Source organism: Anticarsia gemmatalis, chromosome 18 (assembly GCF_050436995.1).
Source record: "Anticarsia gemmatalis isolate Benzon Research Colony breed Stoneville strain chromosome 18, ilAntGemm2 primary, whole genome shotgun sequence".
In the NCBI taxonomy this organism is placed as follows: Eukaryota; Metazoa; Arthropoda; class Insecta; order Lepidoptera; family Erebidae; genus Anticarsia; species Anticarsia gemmatalis.
This window is the reverse complement of record NC_134762.1, coordinates 9,947,800-9,969,998: the sequence shown is the minus strand read 5'-3', so window position 1 is coordinate 9,969,998 and position 22,199 is coordinate 9,947,800. Positions and strand designations below refer to the sequence as shown.

The window sequence follows — 22,199 nt, the reverse complement described above, 5'->3', positions numbered from 1 at the left end:
CTAAATGATAAAACTAGTACTCAAACTTGCAATTCTTTTCGAATTTCGTTACAAGGAAATCTCATTCGGTCAAGTTGGCACTATACTTGTATAACTAAGCCATTTACGCCTTTGTGTTCAACAACTGGAGTCGGCGCTCGGATTATAAAATGTTTTCACAATACAAAGAAGTCTTAAATGCTATTGTAAAGCGTAAATTCAAAGCTCAGGCCTTATTATCTTTACCTATAGGTAGAGAATTGCCGTCGGCAAGCGGCAGATGGACGCGGGCGCGCGCCGGGCTCAGTCGCGTCGCGCGAACGCCTACGTATATTATAATAGTGATTACGCTGTGTAGTGTCATGTGCGTTTTGCTATTGTGATTTTGTCAGGCGCTTATGATTGTAAGTATTTTTGTCGAGAATATTTTTTTACGTGTTATGTTGTTTAAATTGAATGTAACTGAGGCGTTTGAAGTGTTTGTAAAAGTGCCCTTAAAAGAGATGAAATTAATTGAAATTCATATTGCGTTATGAATTTTTTTTTCTGAATGTGTTTACAATGTATACTTTTGTTTTCTACGCAATAAAATATAGTGTAATCTACGAAATTTAAGGAAGTTACGGTTTTTAAATTAAATTATATATTTTTTTGGCTGCCTGAAAATAATATTACGTTTTGTGGAATGAATAACACAAATAATTAAATATATTTTTTTTAGGATTTAGAACTTCACTATATTAATATACTGATTTTACAATATTATCGTGAAATTAATATAACAGACTTATTTGATATTAGTCGTTAGCAAAAAAGAGTAATCCTTGCCCAGAAGTGAAGTTCATAATTGGTTACAATATAATAACGAGATAATGATAGCCAAATATAATAAATTCACACTTAATTATAAATTAATTAATTAATCACGTTATTCATCTGCTGATTTTGAAAATTTATCAGCATAGTTAATTAAATAATATTTATTCAAGTGCGGTTTTAATTATGATAATGATTATCAATTTTAATTAAGTACAAAATAATAATATAATTGATCTTCAAATTAATTTTATTTATTTATTTTTAAACTAAACAGTTATTAGATATTATACATAAGTACCGACATTTAATTATAATTGTTTTCATTTAAATCTATATTAAGCCAGATTTACTTGTGATTGTGTTTCCTGAAAAAATAACCTTCCCTGGAATATAAAATATTACTCTACTAAATGTAATTCAAATAATTTCAGTCGTGTTGACGAAAAACCGGGATAAAACAAATAAATACCTACACTTTCAACGATTGACATTGAAATTTTATTGCGACTGGTGGAGATCAGGTTACACTGACATTATTTAAAATAAAAACTAATTTCTTTATTTTATTTTATTTGTAAGAAATACCAACAGCATACAATCTTAAATATGATAGAAATTCTATTGCACACAGATGGCCAATTACAGGTCTTCACCACTAGATGATTAAGTAAGAAGTAAACATCGTTTAGAATTATATAGATACTAAATTAAATAAGTAACAAAAGTAACACAACTCATGTATATGGTCACATTTTAAGGAACTGTCTGTATAACTTTAAATATTAAAAAATATAACACATTCTAACTTTGTTGAAGGAACGCATTCTTGATCATTCGTTAACCAATACTTCATCCGTGCAAAACCACGCGAGTTGATAACACTAGTATTAAAACCTGGCTCTTCACACCACAAATTCTTATGATCACTGGTCAACTGCCCACAATGACCCAATAGATTGCCTATAGTCCTGAATGATGGCAGGTTCAAATTAGTATCTATTGAACTTTTGAAACGTATTTTGAGGTATCATTGTGGATATATTTTTCGTTGAAGGATGAATCATTCATCTTAAGTTAAGGTTTTGTTACCCAGTTACTTGGGTTGTGGAGGTAAGATAGGCAGTTGCTTCATGTAAAACACCGGTATTCAGCTGTATCCAGTGAGACTGGAAACCGACTCCAACATAATTTGGAAGAAAGACTAAGCTGGTGATGATTTGGATACCCGGGATCAAATACTGCTTACTATATTTTACAAAAGTCAATCCCAAACAAGCTATTATTTGTAACGAAAAAACGCGTATATAAGCTTGTCACCTCATATTTTTATCCCAAAACAATTTAAAGTATAAATTCAAGGATATAAAAATGATTCCACAGTTTTTCCACACATGCTAGCCAGATATTTATCGGTCCCACAAAGTATGCTAATTTTTAATTTCATACCTGAACCGAATGTTTTACGGCGCTGGTGGCTACGGGACTTGGCAGGAAGCCCGGTCATTGCCTTTACAGTACTATATTATCTTGCGTTGTAGAATATTTTCTATGTGAAGGTGTGAAATGTCGGAGTAGAGAGGTTTACGTCTGATAATAGGTCTATGTTTCAAATATATTTTGATTACTTGAAAAGAAATACTTATCTTAAAATGTATTTTATTTTTTCTGTACGTGTATTTTTTCTATAAATTCGCTCTTAATTCAGATAATATAATGTCAACAACGTTCGCTAGAACATAATATTTAAATACTTTTGCAAGGTTTCTGTCAATCGTGTTCCATTTACTACACAGTATGTTTATGACCTATACTTTAATATAGTGGGTTAAATATAATAGTGTTCTAGTTTTGCTGCGTTGAAATCGTATGAAACATGACCATAGCAAATGGGATACGGAAACACTAATGTTTACTACGAATTTATATCTACTCTATTAACACAAGATTTATTTTGTTTGCAATATAAGTTATTGTATAAAATTGGTTATGAAAACTATGTATATAAGTAAGTTTTTAATAACTTAGGCTATGAAAAAACTCCTACGTTACCACATTTCATCATGAAGCTTAAGTAAACTTAAATACATTAAAAAAAGGGGTAAGCAGAGCTGGATCCCAAACCTTCCACTACCTAACCTTTCTTGAACTAAATTTCAACCAAATCAGTTCAGTGGTTTAGCCGTGAAAGTGTATAAGAATGACAATTCGCCTTACGTGTTTATAATATTAGTGTTGATGGTGATTCGCTCCAAACGACTCTGCCCACAGTTATCACTACAGCTTATAAGCTTCTCGTGCTGATGCGCATGAAGATAGTTTACGTAGCCAATTTTTGCAGGACAATATACTTAGAAGTAATAACAACAGTATAATTAATAAATAAATATTTTGGGATAACTCTCATACAATCATCTGATTCCAAACCAAGCAGAGCTTGTACTATAGTAACCAGATAACTTATAAACATTATTATTTACATAATATTATGTTGTTACGGGTCTTAAAGCGATCCAAAATTAAAGGTATTCTTACCTTTAATTCTAATTTACTTCTTAGTACATACTGATATAGAATTTAAGTATAGAAGTAAGGATTCATCACACATAAATTTAAATCTTAAAACATTACAAGTTAATATCAATTTGCGTCAGTCGTTTCGCCAAACAGCCGAAAGCCTTACATAGAAACAGTTAAGTCTTGTTTAATTACAAACATTGGACACTCGAACTCTGCGCTATCAAAATTACATTAAAATTCAATGTTTCAGTGTTTTATGAGGATAGTTTCGCTTCTAGCATTGTCATTTGTGATTTTGGGCCTCAAATTGAATTTTCTATAGTTGTTTTATTACTGGTTGTGTAAGTACTACGTAAATTGTTATGGCCTAGAGTCTACGCAATTATTCTATTCTTTAAAAGATTCAGAAATATTTTATAACCTACGGTTAAGTGTCGGAAAACTTCACTGATAGATAAGGTGATGGCAAATGTTTGGATAAATCTGACAGATTTCCATTACTGAATACTGTGGAGAAACTTATTAATAACTAGCTGACCCGCACAACTTCGCTTGCATCACATAAGACAATGGCTCAAAATTTTCCCCGTTTTTGTAACATTTTTTACTGGTACTCTGCTCCTATTGGTTTTAGCGTGATGATATATAGCCTATAACCTTCCTCGATAAATGGGCTATCTAACAGTGAAATAATTTTTGAAATCGGACCAGTAGTTCTTGAGATTAGCGCGTTCAAACAAACAAACAAACTCTTCAGCTTTATAATATTAGTATACTTAGATATATTATAATCAATGTTTTTTCGTATGAAAACATATATGAAATCAAACATCAGGTATTTACATGTCATGATGTCATTGTTGAAGAGGGAAAATAGCACAGGAGCCAGATGAAAACCTTGTGGCACACCTAAGGCACTCCATGTAAAAAGACAACAATTTAAAGTCTTACGAAAAAAACAAATACATTTAATGTATTTACAGTTTCAATTCCGAGTACATCACCGAAAGGCCTTGTACTTGGGTGACACTAATTAAATATTGCGAACCGAATTCAATTTCTCGTAACAAAATGCTTTTGAAATCAGATCCCTTGAACTAAGCAATTTCAACCGGTATACCACTGGTAGAGTAATTTGTAGTCTGTAATGTTATTTCGTAATGATTGTGTGTTAATGTTATCTGTCTATTTGTATAGGTACCGTTAATGAATATAGACAACCAAGTATAGTTTTTTGATCAAATTTTTGATACATGAGATATATTTTTTTATAAAATATGACGCCTGAATTAGCCGTATGTGTATGCGTGATGAAGAAAGGTGTTAAGAACTATGAATGTGTGCATTAAAGAAGAGGTGTTTGAACTATGAAACACTGCCATATAACGCCATTTACAAAATGGTCTTGTTGAATAGAGGTCAACTGCCGCGCACGTAACCTATCTCAGTTGTTGAAAACATTCCAAGACTTATCGGAAAAATCCAAGAGAACTTTTCCCGATCAAAGAATCGAATCCAAGACCTTGTTTTTAACAGTCGCACACACTACCGCTAAAAGCCAAAGGCCTTCGGGCGGCTTGAACAACCTTGACAATAGGTTGATCACTAACCATACGATAAGAAGAAGACTACCATTAAAATCACAGAGGTATTTAAATTTTAGTTTGTAAAGTTCTCAGGACGATAACTCTCTAGAATATCTCTACAATTACTTACATTTCAGAGCATTTCAGTAACAAATAGATAAATAATAGTGTCCACTCTGTACACTCTAATACGTAAGTCGATTTATCTCAGTAGTGTCCGAGTGTCGGACACTAACTCACGGTGTCCGAGATGTCCGGACACAGGTCTACCTAGAGCTGGTAGAGCGAAGTGGAATTGAATACACCGTATGACTTATAGTATGTAATAAAGTGAGTGAATTTCCTCTCAAAGTGATGTATCGTGCTTGAGGTTGAGGCAGACGGCACCATTTGTGGATAGTTAGGCTTGGTTTAACTGTAGATCTCAGTTTATTGATATGAAACTCTACTGCTATAAACTTGGTATGTACCTAAAGTGCAAAGAGTCCAGTTGTTGCATAGTATTTTATCTAACATAAAAACAAAAACTTTGCTAGCTTTGCGAATCGAATTTTATATCTTCCTTTTTCAACAAAAATTAAATCTAGCAAGACTGCTTTCTAAATAGTCTCACTTTAAAATCCCAAATAATTCATATGATAGTCGAAATACCTATGTCAAAAACTATTACACTAAGCTTAAATCTAAATTAAATAGATTTTCTATTCGAAATCTATTATATTAGAACAAATAAGTCTCATAAAGCTTGTAGTTATATTACGTCCAAATAAACTGCATTGTTCACAAATTATGTAAATCTTATTCGTATCATATCGTTTGACAACGTTATTAGTTTTGTTCAGCGTCGTAAAATATGCTAAAATATACTGAACTTTATAAACTATTTTGCTTTAGTGACGGTAACTAAGGTTGAAGCAGTTTCAGAATAAAAAATAGACTTAGAAATATAAGGATGTTTGAATTGCTTTCCGAAGAGTGCGTATAAAATGTTCTTTCTGTTTCTATTTTAAGAGTTTGTTGTCAGATTTTTTGTCACAGTACAAGGCTTAAAATCGAATTATTGTGAGTCTGAATTAAAATATATTTAATTACAGAAAAAGTCAATAATCGTATGGTTACTTGTCAACTTTGTGTATTTTTTTGTGCAGCCCAAAGGCCTTAGACGTGGGTCGACTGCTATTTTATATATCTTTGCTCAACATCTATGCCTGGCTTTTATGTGCGCTTTGTAGCACTAGTTTTAAGCAGCTCATCTATAAAATTCCCGCGCTGAGGTTGCTTAACCCACTAATCATTTACCGAAACAGCGCAACTAAATATAAGCGCCTCTGAAGGAAAGTCTAGAGTTTCTTAACGTTACATTTTTCACTAATTACCCATATTGTATCTAACAATAATCCTAAAAATTAGTACCTACTATCTAATTTCATATAGTTTTCCACACATAAAATGATAAAACAGGCCAGATATCAGGGTCTATTAAACAGATGAATAGAAACAGACACGGACAATGCTCGGAGGGGATGTAACTAGAACATAACGCTGTAGTGCTGAGAGCTGTACAACATTAACTAGCTAGTGTCAAGTAGCTGGAGACGGAATAACCACGTGTATTGTGGAGTAACACGCTTGCGGTTGGAAAAACTGTAGACCTTCAAGTCTTCAAACTACGTAGACCATGGTACAATTTCTTATGAAATGTGATATAGAGGTACCTATTTCAAGTTTCATCCAAATTAGTCCTAAGGTGTTTCAAGTAGTCTTTCGCATTTGTAAAATTAGTAAACTAGCTATTGACAAACTTACCCACATGATCAGAAGAAGAAGCCACAGAGGCTTCTTCTTCTGATCATGAGGGTAACTTTGATTCTTGGGTCCCGATGAGGTAGTTCCTAGAAGATTCATCTACAGATACTCAATTTTGCCGTTCGGCTAGACCGATCAATGCCAAATCAAAAATGTGTCCTATGCTCTAACGTGTACTGTATGCCAAAATCTTTTTTTTGCTGCCATGTCCTTAAGCAATCCTTTTGGTAAAATTTCTCTTTCTCGCACATCACTGCTAAAACTAAAGCTCTTTGTACCCTTGCTTAGAAAGGCTTGATGTTACGTTACGTAGATAGGTAATTATAAAGACGGCGGCAAGTAATAGGATTGTCGGCGCGTTAATTTCACTGTAATGTCATTAACCTCGCATCGAGCACGTATCTACGTTTATAAGGGTTTTATTACGACACCTTTTACGCTAGAATATTTTGTATTAATGTATGAAAATGGTTGAATAAAGATATATTGTGATTTAAAATTAAATTTAGTATTAATATTAATGATGAATTTGGCGTGGCTGGTAAAATATTGAAGCATTTTGGGTACTTACCATTTTTTTAAGTATAATATAATAAATAGGATACCTAATTTGTTTACCCGACGCCGCGACGTTTCGATCAAATTGTATCGACCGTAGTCACCTAAATTAAAATTGACGGAGAATAATATATTATATTGAGAAGTCACGTGAAGTCACGATTAAGCAGAGTTTATCCTGAGTCCTAACGTAATTAACCATTAACTTCTAAACTTCAATGCTTTTGAACATGGTCAAAAATACTTGCACGGTATTTGATTGACAAATAAAACTGTTACTATTTACAGGATCCTTTATCCATTAAAACGTACATCATCGTTTTTCTTTAAAAATATCGTAAGTTACGTACATAAAATACTCAGCTTCGTTAAGAAATACATTGTAGAGCAACAAGATTTATTTTCTAAAAGCCACACGGCTTTAGCTCACGTGTTATTGTAAGAACTAAGAACTTTTAACTTGCAACTTGGTACAGTACTCATTGTTAAGTCTGTTAGTATGAGTAATACTTTATACTTGTAATGGATAGAGTTGTGTATTATTTTCTTTTATAGTAAATGATCGGAGAGCCATGTGATTCAAGCGCCATCTACACATATATTATAAATGGGAAAGTTTGGATGAATGTTTCTTACTCAATAACACAAAAATTACGATCGATTTTGATAAAATTTTATGTTTTTAATCTGGAACGCAAAATGTGATTTACTATTTACTACGGGTTTTATTCATGCAGACTAAGTCTATGAGCAAAAAAACATAGTTTTTTAGATCTCAAAATTGACAACTCATGAGTCTTGGTGCAGTTGGTGCCGATATTTGGCGAAAACGTTGTAGGGATTTTTAATTTTTGTGGTAGCCAGCAATAACACAGTAGACATATGCATGAAACTGCAGCGAATTTAGTAGATAATCATTTCAAGACATCTTTAAATATAACAAGCGTAAAGTAATAAATAAATAAAACTAAAATACAGACCGCAGAATTTAGTTCCGCGTGCCAATTCGTATTGTCTTGAGCGTATCGGTTATAACTTTCACGTATACTACCACCGCCGCTGTACGTGAGGATATTTTGATGTTGCTAACGTTATTTCCTTTTATTCCTCTAGTTTATGAAGTTACAATACCCTTTTTGATGTAGGTCTGTTTATCATTAGGGTTAAATTGTGTTTTTGCGATGATATACTATAGTTCGACAACTTAGTAGAAAGCCTTGTAGGCAAGGTGCGCGGAGGTACACAAATTTTTAGAATTTAGATCATCAGTACCCCCCCAAGCTTATGCAGCTAATTTGGATAAACACAGAAATGAGTAAAAATAAGTTGTTGGATTATAATCTAACCATCATGTTATATAACTCCTGCAATACCCGGCCGGTTATGAAATACTCCCGCGTTCTCTCTTTTACCATTTTGATTCTCAAGTAATAAGGCGAGCCAATGGTCATATAGCGAGCACGTAACCAACCGAATATAAATAAGAAAACGTCAATAGCCGTTTGCCAGATCCGGGAACTGAAATAAAGACCACGTGATTGGCAGTCAAATACACCACCACCCAGACAGACAAAATGACAAATAACTTATAACTAATATGCCTTCCATTATAACTGGGGACTTAACTCAGAAATACTTATTCTGTAAAATAGTCAATAGTCCTATGACTATTGACTATTTTACAGAATAAGTATAGACCATTAACTATGACTTTACTATGACTTTACTACTACTATTAGTAGTAAAGTCATAGTAAAGTCATAGTTGTAAAAATGTTCACACTCAATGCCTTCTAATCTTTATTCAGTCAAATGAGCGTCGCAAAGTAAAACAGTTCCCTTTTATGAAGCATCGTTAGAGGGTTTATAGAGCCTTTGTGTGACGTCACCGTTGCAGGTGCACTCGTAATGTGTCGGATTTCCCTGGGAATAGTATGTAAATTGTGACTCGTTACCTGTCCAGTAAAATAAGCCATTTCCTTCACTCGTATAGAGTTCACGATGATATTATTTTTATAGTTCATTGACTCTTGTACAGGGTGTGTCGATAAGAGTGCGCTTTTATATTTGCTGTATTATTTTTCTTTAATGGATACTCTAAAGTTTTAGCTGTTCATTTGGCGCAGTGGCCTTGATTCCCACTCAGGGCAAATATTTGTGTGATGAGCACGAGTATCTGCTCTGAGTCTGGTTGTAGAATCTTTATAAACATGTATTGTATAATAAGTATGTTTATCAGTTATTTGGTTACCATACTACAAGCCCTGCTTACTTGTAATCACATAAAAGTGTGTAAATTGTTCAAATACATTTTGACGTTTTGATCATGGAAAAATATATTTTAAAGTGGGACACCTTATATAAAAGTCTGACCTATATAACGCATATTCGATAGAAAACTTGAGTTTAAAATTGAATCGTCAGTTTTTTTACGATGTCGTTTGGAAAATAAGGATACTTAAATGATACTGGCCGATATTCTTGTTTGCTTTCGTTTTCAGCGTGATGTTGTGTTTTTGAGAAGGTCAATGACTTTTGTCTTTTCTTAAGTATCTGTAGCACGATTCTCTTCCACTATCGACAACTGGCTGGCTCTGGCTCTGGCATCTGAATAGTGTATCGCGTTACTGATTTGATAGCTTTCAGATTTTAGTCAACTTTAGTTGTAAGCTGTAAAATGAAGTATTTAAGTCAGTTTTACAAAAAAACATCTACTTAAAAGGAATTAAACAAAATCCTTCTAAACTTATAAATTAGTCCACTGCTGATAAGCGTAAATAGTAAAAAAAGACATTAAAAGCACAAGATTGAAAATCGCATCAGCTTAATCAAAACTCAACACGTTTCCATTATTAAAAGGAAGAAAATCTCAAAAACAATCCTATACGAGTCCGCAAAACACAAACAAGTGAGGCTGGCGTTTAATTCAATATTATCCGTCTACCCTCCATCACCGTGCAGAAATTAAATCATGCCGATGCGGCACTGGCACATCGCCAGACTTCCACCATTAATATTGTTTTAGCTGCACGACCAATTGCACCGGGCTACGGCAATCCGTGATAAGAATGCTTAGCTCCAAACCGTGTGTGCTTTTTTCATTTGGCTGCCTTTGTAAAGCCCGATAAGGCTTCCTGATTTTGAAACGAAGCTGTTTGGCAATTATTGGTCGGTGGATTTTGTTTTTAGTGGATGTTGGATGTTGGATTTGGGTGCAGTAATTATTGTGAATCAAATTGTTTTTGTTATTCTTAGTTGTTTATCTATGTGTAAGGAGACAAGGATGTTTATTCTAAATGCTTGTCAATCTCGAAACGGACTATTAATAATATTATTTTTAAAGTCAATATTATTAATGAGTTTCGTTCGTTTCGTGAATTTTATTAAACTGTGTATTTGAACCTTGCATTCTCATACCATATTTATGAATATCGAACTCTATTTAACAATTTGGCACGTTACAAAAAGCTATCGGTTTCAAACATAGGCGTTTTTATACGCCACTAAGTGGCAGCGTATAAATTATTTTCAAATTGAATATAAAACTGCAATAATGTTAAGAAATAAACATTTTCTTGTACAAAAAAACAGGTAACACATATTGCGTGAAGTAAAGTTTCAGCAAAAGTTCAACAATAATATTTTCAGTGGAGAAACGCAGGCAACAAAGGGTCTACCTGTAATAAAACAAACATTTACGTCTGCAGTGTCCTGTTTCATACTGCATCTCGTATTTTCAGTTAGTTTTCTACATATTTTTGTTTTTTGAAACACCCGGCGTCAATGTTTTGCTAATAATGTTACCACAAGGAAATTGTACTAAAATTTGGTTAGAAAAGCGATACGTTTATGAAGACTGCTTTGTTTATTTTAAAAGGCTGATTTTTGATCAGGTTTTATGAAGAACGAATATTTCTTTGAATTCTGCGGCTGTGATTTTTATTAGTTTTCTTAAGAAAATTTATCAGAAAAGTTAAGTTTATAAGTGAATCATTTGAACACCTTCTTAAAATTGTGTCAGTGTGTGTGATAATGTTTTAAGCTGAGTCTTTCAAGCATCATTTAACGAACGAAAAGACAATTCAGAAACAATTTTTCAATCCAGAAAAATATTCACATATCATCGTATGAATACTTTTCACTAACAATTTCAAGGATATCCCAAAAGTGGATTGGCAGCGAGTGACAGGGTCAGACGATTTAATTGAGTGTCAGTCATTGTGGTGACGCTAGCAGACGTGAAGTGATACCCACGTCGGTACCTCGACGATCAGTCAGGTATACTAGTGAGGCTAGTGACGTCACAACGGTTATTGGTGTATTGTGACGTCATACCATCGAATGTGTAGTGACGTTCGTCAGTACTGTTAGGAGTTTTGATGCAGTTGAAATCTACGTCGCGTCGGTTGGATATCGATGTGACGGTCAGTCAGGTGAACCTAGTGAGGCTAGTGACGTCACAACGATTTTTGCTGTACTGTGACGTCATATGTGTGTAGTGACATGTGTCAGTAGTGTTCGGATTTTAAAATACAAGTCGTTCGGTCATCGACGTGACGATCAGTCAGGTATAAATAGTGACGTCATAACGGTTTTAGTAGTGTACTTTGACGTCATACGATGTGTAGTGACGTTCTTCAGTAGCCCTACCATGAGTTGGCGTAGTTAAAAACTAGAGTAGTTAACGTGAGAACGCAACTACAACAGTGGGCTCAAATAGGGAAAGAATGAACGACAAAGCCAATCTACATTCACTGTTGTTTAATTTAACTACACGTTATTAAATATGGCGACCCATGGTAGCAATTTTGGTACCTTAACTATCCGCTAGAGGCGCTGTTCGAGTTTTACGAGAACTACAGTGTCTCCGGGAGACTATAGTTACCAGCTCATGGTAGCGCTACAGTACAGTTAGTTTTGATGCAGATAAAATTCGACGGTCAGTCAGGTAAACCTAGTGAGGCTAGTGACGTCATAACGGTTTAAGTAGTGTACTGTGACGTCATGCGATGATTTCTGGTTGCATTCGTCACTAAACATCATAAATAGGGTTAGGATTTTTTAACGCTGTCGAAATTCAGGACAAATAATTCAGATTTTATGATGTGAGATTGTTTGTGAAGAATAACTAGTTTTGACAAAGTTGAATCTAATCTAAATAATGCTTACCTACTTTAGTTTTGATTTGGTTCCTTCATATTATCATTATTGTTAGGCGTAAACAATAATGTTGTAGCTGTTGGTCAAATTCGTAACTTAGGATATACAAAATAGTTTAATTTGAAAGTAGTTCTTAATAGCTAATCGAAATTTGCAAACACTGGTCGGAAAATGTTGTATTAAGTAATAAGTAAACCGCTATAATTACTAATTAACAGTTGGTATATTTCTTTGGTCTCTGCCTACCTCTTGGGGGAAACAGGCGTCATATTATGGATGTATAATAAATTTTCTGCCTACCCCTTCAGAGAAAAGGTGTGATATTATGTATGTATGTATAAATAATTTCCATTATTTAATTTTAAGCTATACGTTTACACACGATATGGGCAAATGATAATTGGCAGCATTAAAATTAAGCACGAATTTGTATGGAATAATTTGGGCATTTATTTACATTTTCGTTTCAAAATTACAGCGTAAAAAGGTTTTTCAGCAGTTTGATATGGTTTTTTTTCAACCAGTATTTTTTTATTAATTTAAAAACTAATTTCGCGGCTTATAAGTAAAAAACTGTATTTTACAGGTAAATTGACAAAAAACGACAAGATCTTAAATGTAAAGTAGTAGGAACCAAAAAAAACTTTTGTTGACAGATACATGAGATACATCTATAGCAATTAGCAATTTCAGGTCGATTTGAACAACAAATCATAACAAAACCAAGTCTCATATTTCTAGACAAGAAATTCATATTTCCATTAATTTCGTATTCTTGTAATACAGCTGCAGCCAGTATTTCTACAACACTCCTTATTCCAACCAACTTGTTTGTACTTCACACAAAATAAATTAAAAATCTCATAAACAAAATGTGCTTCATAAAATTTACATACTTGATAAAACCTATAATACTGTGAATATTTATGAAGCAGACTATGTTGTAGCAAAATATAGTACAGATACAGAACTGGTTGTTTATTCTCTTGCTATTCAGCTAAAAAACATTCCGATGGAGAAGTGATTTGATCTACGAAGTTTCATTCTCTTTTGCATTCGTGTTAGGGTTGACTTTTGAAAAAAATTGGATGCTGTCTGACTAAAAGAATATTTAAAATAAATATTAATAAATCTACAGTTTAAAAAACAAATAGATAAAAGAAAAAAATAATGATAATAACTATGTTTAACTGTCAATCGGGAACGTTCCCAGAATGCTGGCAGCATTAGCATGTATGGCAATGCTTTGTCTCAAGTAAATGTCTTGGGTCTACGATTATTTCTATTCTAAAAATCATAAAATTCGGTTCAACAATTCACTCGAGAAAGAGTAAAATAGGCAAATGAAAAAATAATTTCTAATATAAAAAAATTATATTCGATTATGGAATACTTACCAAGAAGAAGCACTTTTGATAAATCATTAAAACAAAAATACTTTTAAACAGAACACACTATTCGGCCAATGTTTTCATAAAAATATTGCCTTTAGATACAAATAATTGGCATGATTTGGTTACCATCCATCCCAATACGCCTATCCGAAACCGAAGGTATAATATTGGCAAAACAGCCTTTAGTAAATCCACCAATAAATTACCTGAGTTAAAATTTTCCTACTATTTCCTACCTCACCGTTTATTTTCCGTACTGTGAGTGCAATTGGCAACGTATTCCAGTAAAATGTCGTTGTCTAAATATTCATAGCTTAAAGTCTAGACAAAACAGTAGCCAGATTCAGTTTTTACTTGAGTTTCATCAGACTAAAGTGCAGTCTCAACGGAATTTCTAATTTAGTACGCTAACTAAATTTGTTTAGATAGCCATACAGGTACGTAAGTCGGGTTTGGTGTTTGCCCCAAGTTTTAAACAGCTAGTTTCGGCGAGGGGTGGCGTATGCTAAATATGTGGAAAGTTCGCTGTAATTTAATAAAATCGCAGCAGGTATGAGTTGAGATTTAAGGCTGTGGTTAGATAGTAAATATCTAGAATATCTAAGTATTCAGTTTGTTTAGGGCTGTAGTTTGTTTCCAATAATAGCGAATAGTATTATTGACACTTTTTACCGCGTCTGTCCCTATGTACATTTGTATGCTCAGATCTTTAAAGCTACGCAATGGATTGATAGAGTGATATATCTCTTTTACATCTGTAAACGAAAGCGGACTACATAACCAAATCAAACCATTGAACAAATATAGGCACGTCAACAGTAGACTTGTCATACAATTTCTCTTTAAAACAAGGTCGATATCTATAGACCTTCGAAATCATATAGATATAACCTAAATCAGATCCCAGATGTGTGCGATCACAGGACGTAGCAAGTTAACACGGGAATATATGATGAGGTAGAGTCAAAGTCCCAATTAGAGGGCTATCTCTTACGTTGTCGTGTTACACCGCAACGCTTAGCTTTGAACCGACGATTTACACTGCTTAGAATATCGTCACAACTAGTTTTTGAGACAGTTAAAGATAAAAATATATTAATTTGTTATAATATGTGTACAGTATTACAAAAAATGCATACAGAGATGTTCAATAACAGGAGATCAACACGTTTTACCACTTGTGGTGAACTACAAATACTATTATAGGAGATATATGAATACCAGTCAAGATTATTGGAAATTATCTATACTAATATACTAATACTAATACTAATATACTAATATACTAATACTAATACTAATATACTAATACTAATACTAATATTTTAATATTATAAAGCTGAAGAGTTTGTTTGTTTGTTTGTATGTTTGTTTGTTTGTTTGTTTGTTTGAACGCGCTAATCTCTGGAACTACTGGTCCGATTTTAAATTTTTTTTCAGTGTAAGATAGTCCATTTATCGAGGAAGGCTATAGGCTATATATCATCACGCTACGACCAATAGGAGCAGAATAGCAATAAAAAATGTAACAAAAACGGGGAAAATCTTGACCCGTTCTCTCTTATGTGACGCAAGCGAAGTTGCGCGGGTCAGCTAGTTACAAATAAAAACAAATGTTTTTCTGATTGTAAAAAATCTAGGAACTCTCGCGTACCTACACAGTTCCATACCCATGTGTGGTCCTGGTCCTTCAATTATTTCTGTAGTAAAATCAACCCACTGGTTTTTGGCCTTTGAGATGTAACAGACAGACAGAAATATTCAGGTATACTATACTTCCACGAGTATGAAAATGAGTATGGAGGAATATAATTTTAATCAAAATATAATTTAATTATGCACGTAAATTCAATGAAAAAATCCAATATAAAAGTGTCTTGTATATCAATTCCAGCTTTTGTTTGTTTGTTTGTCGTATGGTTAGTGGTCAACCTAGTGTCAAAGTTGTTCAAGCCACCCGAGAGGCCTTTGACGTGGCTTAACGACTGTTATCTTAGTAGACAACAACCGGGACCGACTTTTAACGTGCCCTCCGAAGCACGGAGACGCCCAGTTCAAATACCACTATGCGGTTAATTCCAGCTGTAAAAAAAATTCAAATTAAGAAGATTAAATAATAAAACCTGTAGTTATAAAAAATATTATAAAAATTAAACAAACAATTGCACTTTAAAAGTTAGACACATGCTTTTTTGTGGTTTATTATTATAAAGAATATCATAACTTTCAATTGGCTAACTAATTATATTTAAGTGGTTTCTCTAATGAAGTGAACATCTTATTTGCATATTCTAAGTTTTATTTAGTTTTAGTGGTATTTTTTTAAGTACATTTTAATAATATTACGTACTAATGTTTAAATGAGAAAAGCTAAAGCTTTTCTGTGTTATTATAATAACGATTATTTTGGGACACTTTGCCCAGTTTGCACTATTATTTGAGAAATTAATTTGTTACAAAATACTGTAGAAGAGTACACACGGCTATAACATGGATGAAATTATTGTGGCTAATAGCTATGTAGGCTTAGATCAGCGCCTTTAGTGGGCGCCGCAGGAACTATTTTGGCAGTACATTTTGAATACCAAACTTTTGATATCCGACATTACTGTCTGTAGAGAATCGCGCTACAGTATTATAAATTTATCACCAATGAATGTGCACTATTTCTAATACTTAAAAAATATAACATTTTGAGAGACCAAGATGCCCAAGAAGAAGTTACTTTAAACATTATATCTCTTGTCTACCTCTGATTTAGATCGCCTTCCGTCCGGTGAGTGCAACAGGCCGTGTCGTGCCGGAAGGAAGGAGAACTAATAGCGTCCACTATAAAATGTTGCCCCATGTAACCTGCGTGGAAAATTTCGTGCTTTCAGTGCTTTGATCGGGGAGGAAATTCGTTTTAAGATGTCTTGCTATTGAGTGAGGTTGGCGAAAGAATTTGTTGAGGCAAAGATGTTTTAGGAATATTGCAGATCCTAAAATTCCGTTGTCTTCTTTTTAATGCTTTATGTAAAACAGTATTTAAATATAATTTAACAAAATGATTTGGAACAGAAAAAAAGATTGCGTTTAATTTTTTTTTTTACTTTATCTTACTTGCTACTTGAGATATGCGTGAAAATCCATTGTAGAAACAGAAAAAAAAAGTTTAGATTTTTGTTATTCAAGAATGTAAACAACATTATATTATTTTGATTTCTTGCTACGAAACAGTCCTTTTATTCACGTCCTTTCTTGACATATGTATATGTACCCCAGGTTCATTTATATAGCCTTATATAAATAACCAAAAAGACAGCCACTAACATTTTTATAACAATACCAAAACAGACCCTACAATTAAACTAATTGGACAAAACCCACGCACTAAAACTCTAAACATATCTGCAAGTAATTTGCCTAAAACTTGCCACGATCAGATGTAGAACGGACTATTTCGTAAGCGCCCGCATTATGCCACCACTTCCCTAATCTAAGTTTTGAAGTTCCATCTGAAGTCGGAAGTACACATCTGATACTGGTTATATTATCGTGATTAATGTGATACGGGCACGTATGTTGCAATGTTTTCCCTTTTTTGATACTGGGAAATGTTGTACAAGCTTCGATCGTGACTTTGTCCGCTTGGGAATATCTCCAGGGGTTAAAAGTAACTAGCAGAACTGCCCGTTATTTCTCGGTAATCATTAACACTTTAGAGAATACTTAATTATTTGTTGAACATCATTTAAAATGAAATGGTGCTTTTTCATATATGAAGTCAAACCTTTGAAATTACGAGACAAGCTTTTTGTTTCAAAGATTGTCTTACTTCAAAAATCAATGGACATTATAGGTTCGTTATAGGTTCTCTACAATCCCTCAATATGTTTCGTTTCAAAAAGTTTAATATTGTATCTCTCTTGGTTACAGATAAACGGATACCAGACTGATATGATTCGAGCATGGAGCGGATATCTGACGTTCTTTCTCGTCCTCACACAAGCTGGAAGCGACTGGCTCAACTGCGTAACAGAATGCCACTGCAAATGGTCTTCTGGGAAGAAAACAGCTTACTGCGTCTCAGTAGGACTGACACAACTACCAAACTTAGCATCAGACATTCAAGTACTCGATCTACACGGAAATCCTTTAAAGAGGCTAGAAGAAGACGCATTCGCAAACATAGAACTCTTAAATCTTCAACGAATAAACCTCAGCTCGACCGGTCTCCAATCATTACACCCCAACGCCTTCAGAGAACTACGAATATTAATAGAGCTAGATCTGTCCCAAAACGATCTACTTCAACTATCACCTGACACGTTCAAAGGCGCGGATCGCTTAAGGCTGTTGATCCTCAACGATAACCCTTTAAGCGCTCTAGTGGCGGAGCAATTCCCGCCGTTAAAACATTTAAAGAGACTGGAAATATCGCGGTGCAAACTTCAAACCGTACACCCGTCTGCATTCGTGAATCTACAAGGACTAGAAACAGTCAATATACATCAAAACTTACTAACATTTCTCCATCAAGATACGTTCAACCTGCCTGTATTGAAAACTTTGACTTTGTCAGATAATCCCTGGTATTGTGATTGCAGATTAAGAGAGTTTCACGACTGGTTTTTGAATAGTAATCTCGGTAATGAGGAGGTATTCTGCAGTGGACCCGACAGAATGGCGGAATTATCATGGCGCGCTTTGAAAAGAGATGATTTTGTGTGCTTACCTTCAGCAATATCATCGCCAACAGTCATTAGAACGGAGGCAGGCGCAGAAATATCATTTGGTTGCTTCGTCAGAGGTGATCCAAAACCTAAAGTAACGTGGTACTATCGTCATCTAGTTGTAAACAACAATACGGTCAAAGACAGTGATATTTTAATCAATAGGTACAAGTTAGACAATTTCGACGAATACAATGATGACTTCTTGAACAAAAGTGCGCAGTGGGTAAACGTGACCATTACAAATGTAACTAGTGACTTATCGGGGGAGTGGAAATGTAGTGCCAAAAGTTTAGTTGGAGAGGCGAGTGCTTATCTCACGTTGTTTTTGCCTAAAGCTAGAACGGCGACTGCTCGGGTCGCACCGGATTACTCCACGTTTTTCTTAGTAGGGGGTTCAATGTTGGCTATGACGACAGCGGGTTTTATCGCAGCCTGCGTTTGCTGGAAGACCAAACGTCGAAGAGTACCACCTAGCAGAAGTTTCACAGACCAAGAGAAGAAATTGCTAGATACATCCTTAGCTGTCAGTTGTGACAGAACGAGTGGAGACTTAGGTTCTTCATACGGCTTCGAGATGTTAGACAGATCGATTTCCATGGAGTCTGATGATGCGAGATGCCTAGAACCTGTACAGATAACAATAGAAGGGCCGCCGGGTTCCTTTCCACCTCCGCCTGCAGAATTTGCTTTACCAGCACCTTACGGCAACATTTTTATATCAGTGCAAGTTGCTGGACATAGTGACGAGTACCCAGACCTTTTAGGAGGCGGGGCGACCCTGCCTCGTCGTAGTAGGACTTGTTTCTTAAAGTCTGCTTACGACAACATGGGTCCAAGGATTACGGCAGCTGGCAGTTCAACATGGTCTCTTCCAGGGGCTGCAGACAAAAATGTGGACAGCAAAGACCCTTTAAGTGTTCCTTTGTCAACCTTTTCTACAGAATTTACTGCTTTATAAATTTTTCGATACAAATGCTAGTTTCTGTTTCTTTCAGCCACGTGTTAGTTGTGATAAATTATTTATTTTATTTCAAATTGTTATTTGTTAGTATATAATTATGTATTTTTAATTATACGTTTATCATGAAAAGGAAATATTTATTTGCTTTTCAATAAACACAGCCTTTAAGTTACATTAATTAATGATGCCATAGTAATTGTGTTGTGTTGTATTTCATTGCTGTATAATTTCATTTTAATTATTCTGCGGGGCTATTTTCATTTTCAGACTGATTCCTGAAATTCAATTTTCAATTATTAAACAGAACAATAATACAATGTAAATAATTTTAATTACAGTAATAACGATTGTGAACTTAACGAAATGAATACTTGTGTACGAAATAATACCTAAGTTTTTGGCCTAGATTTTTTAGCGTTTACAAAAAAACATAATGTCCAACATATCAATTTTATAGCTGTAAATAAACTAAGTTTGAAGTTTTATTACAATTTTCATTGGAATCATGTTAGTCCATGGAAAAGTTACATTTTGTGTTGTGTTTTTCAGAGGACACAGTTTTTATATGAACAGGGAGGGGTCAGTAGTTCATGTTTCGCCACCCTTGTCTCTCAGCCGCCATGTGGGGAAAGGATTCGAGGCTGGCGAACAAGAGTGGCGACCCCACAAACTTGAACTTAAGGTTCTAGTAACCCCCGCCCCGTTCCTACAGGCTTACACATAAAAAAAATTGTCGTCGTCGCCCTCTGACAATTGCTAAGTCATAAAAATGTAACATTTCCATGGACTATAGTCTGTATATTAAACAGTATACGACAAATGTTTGTTAATACATAACTAACATAAGTAAAATTGAAACAATTTCAAACTGTTTGTAATTTCTGACCAACGTTTGATATCTATTGTCTAAAATTTAAATACAGCGTATTGTGGGAAAGAGATAAAAGCTACATTGTATAGCGTTGTCTCTGTCAATCTGTGAACAATAACAGCTTTGGTTTAAAACATGATTCTATCAACTAATATATCTAATGCTTCGGCTTGTGTATTGTCCATTTTCAAATGATTGTCATTGCTATGTACAAAATGGTTTCTGTTAAGTCTGTTACTGAAAATTATTTCCAGAATGAAATTTGAATCAGGTCGGATGAATGCATCGATAGCTCAATGTTTTCTTTGCATAGACAAAATTGGTGTTGCCATCTATTTAGTGGTTATAGACTTCTTGCACTTATGTTCTGACAGATGCATTATTTTTGTTTTACATTACACCAATGTGATGTGTTGAGAGTCGTCATTAAACAGAAATTAAAAATACGAGATCCGGAACCCACACTAGGTCAGTGTGAAGAACTCAAGGCCCATCTCTCATAGTGGTAGGAGACTTTTGGACCCCACAAGTGGGACAGAAATGTAACCCATGTATTTTACTCCATTTCTCATGTTAATGCTTTTACCCCATCTGACCCTATTTCTCTTCTGATATTTTTTTTTCACAATGGAAACGAATAAGATTTCGCTGAAATAAGATGTGCAAGAGTATGACGATGTAATTATTGAAAATGGACACTACAAAAGCCAGTCTTTACAAAACTGTACAGTAGATAATAAGTTTATATACGAACGTAAAATAGACATATTTGTAAGAATTTGATCACGAATCGTTGCTTTAAAGAGATGAAGTAATAAAAAGAGTGCAACATTGTCTTGTGTTTGCTTTATATTCCTAAAATCGTTTTTGTGGTCAATATTGGTAACGTCAAAAGTAGGTTTTCAAATTTTTTCCATAAGACTTTTGAACTATAAGCGCTATATTTTTTTACAGTTCCATGATATGATTTGTCAAAATGCAACCTGTGCTACCCGATACTGTAAGCAGAGCATAGTTTTTACGTGAATTACAGTATCATTGAAATCCCCTCGTTCAAAAATTTAATCTAAATTGGCTCTGTGACGTATGTAATTATTTTTAGTAAAGATTTTGTAAAAAATGTGTAACCACTACAAAGGACGATTTAGCTTAGGTAGATTGATGTAGTCTAGAAATACATGACCTAAATGAAATCCAAAATATTAGGTCAATAATAATGAATGAGGTTTCACTGGTCGTAAATTTCGCCCACTACAATAGACTATTTATGGCCTCCACAGTCCATGAAACATTTATTAGCAAAGTTATTATCATAGTACCATTCAGGAGTTGTTGCTACATGAAATATTACAGGTCACTTGGTTTATGAAGACCTGAACATTTAAGGTCAAAATCAATCATAGATTTCGCGGAAAAATGGATTTTGAGTTGTTGTTGTCTTAACTAACTACTGACCGAGGTCTTGGATTCATCTCCCGGGTCGAGAAAAATAAGGCTTTTCATATAAGCATATTTTCAAGAGACGCCCGGAGTTCGGGAACGTGTGTAGTATTTGCAAGTAGGCGCGCCCTGTTACATAGGATTAATAATATTGTAGGTGACGATACGCAGATGTATGTAATACGCCTCTGCCTACAATATCAAACATAACAGAGTGAGGTTATAAAAATATTGAAAGAAAAGTTTTAAAAAATATGTATATAAATGGAGCATGAATTTTCAGCAGCATAAAATAGAATTTTAAGATACAAAGTTGCGATACACCCAACAAAACCAAATTAGGATCTGATACCTAAGTCCGACACTAAGTCCAAATTGCCTGTCAATATCG

At 34.2% G+C, this 22,199-nt stretch overlaps 1 protein-coding gene across 1 annotated transcript; it reads left to right on the top strand.

Annotated features, from left to right (window-relative positions):
* The first annotated feature begins 264 nt into the window (after positions 1-264).
* LOC142980518 (uncharacterized) lies at positions 265-21,201 on the top strand. The gene is made up of 2 exons (XM_076125951.1): positions 265-383; positions 17,737-21,201. The coding sequence occupies exons 1-2, from the start codon at positions 378-380 to the stop codon at positions 19,492-19,494; spliced, it is 1,764 nt and encodes a 587-aa protein (XP_075982066.1). The 5' UTR covers positions 265-377; the 3' UTR covers positions 19,495-21,201.
* The last annotated feature ends 998 nt before the right edge of the window (positions 21,202-22,199 follow it).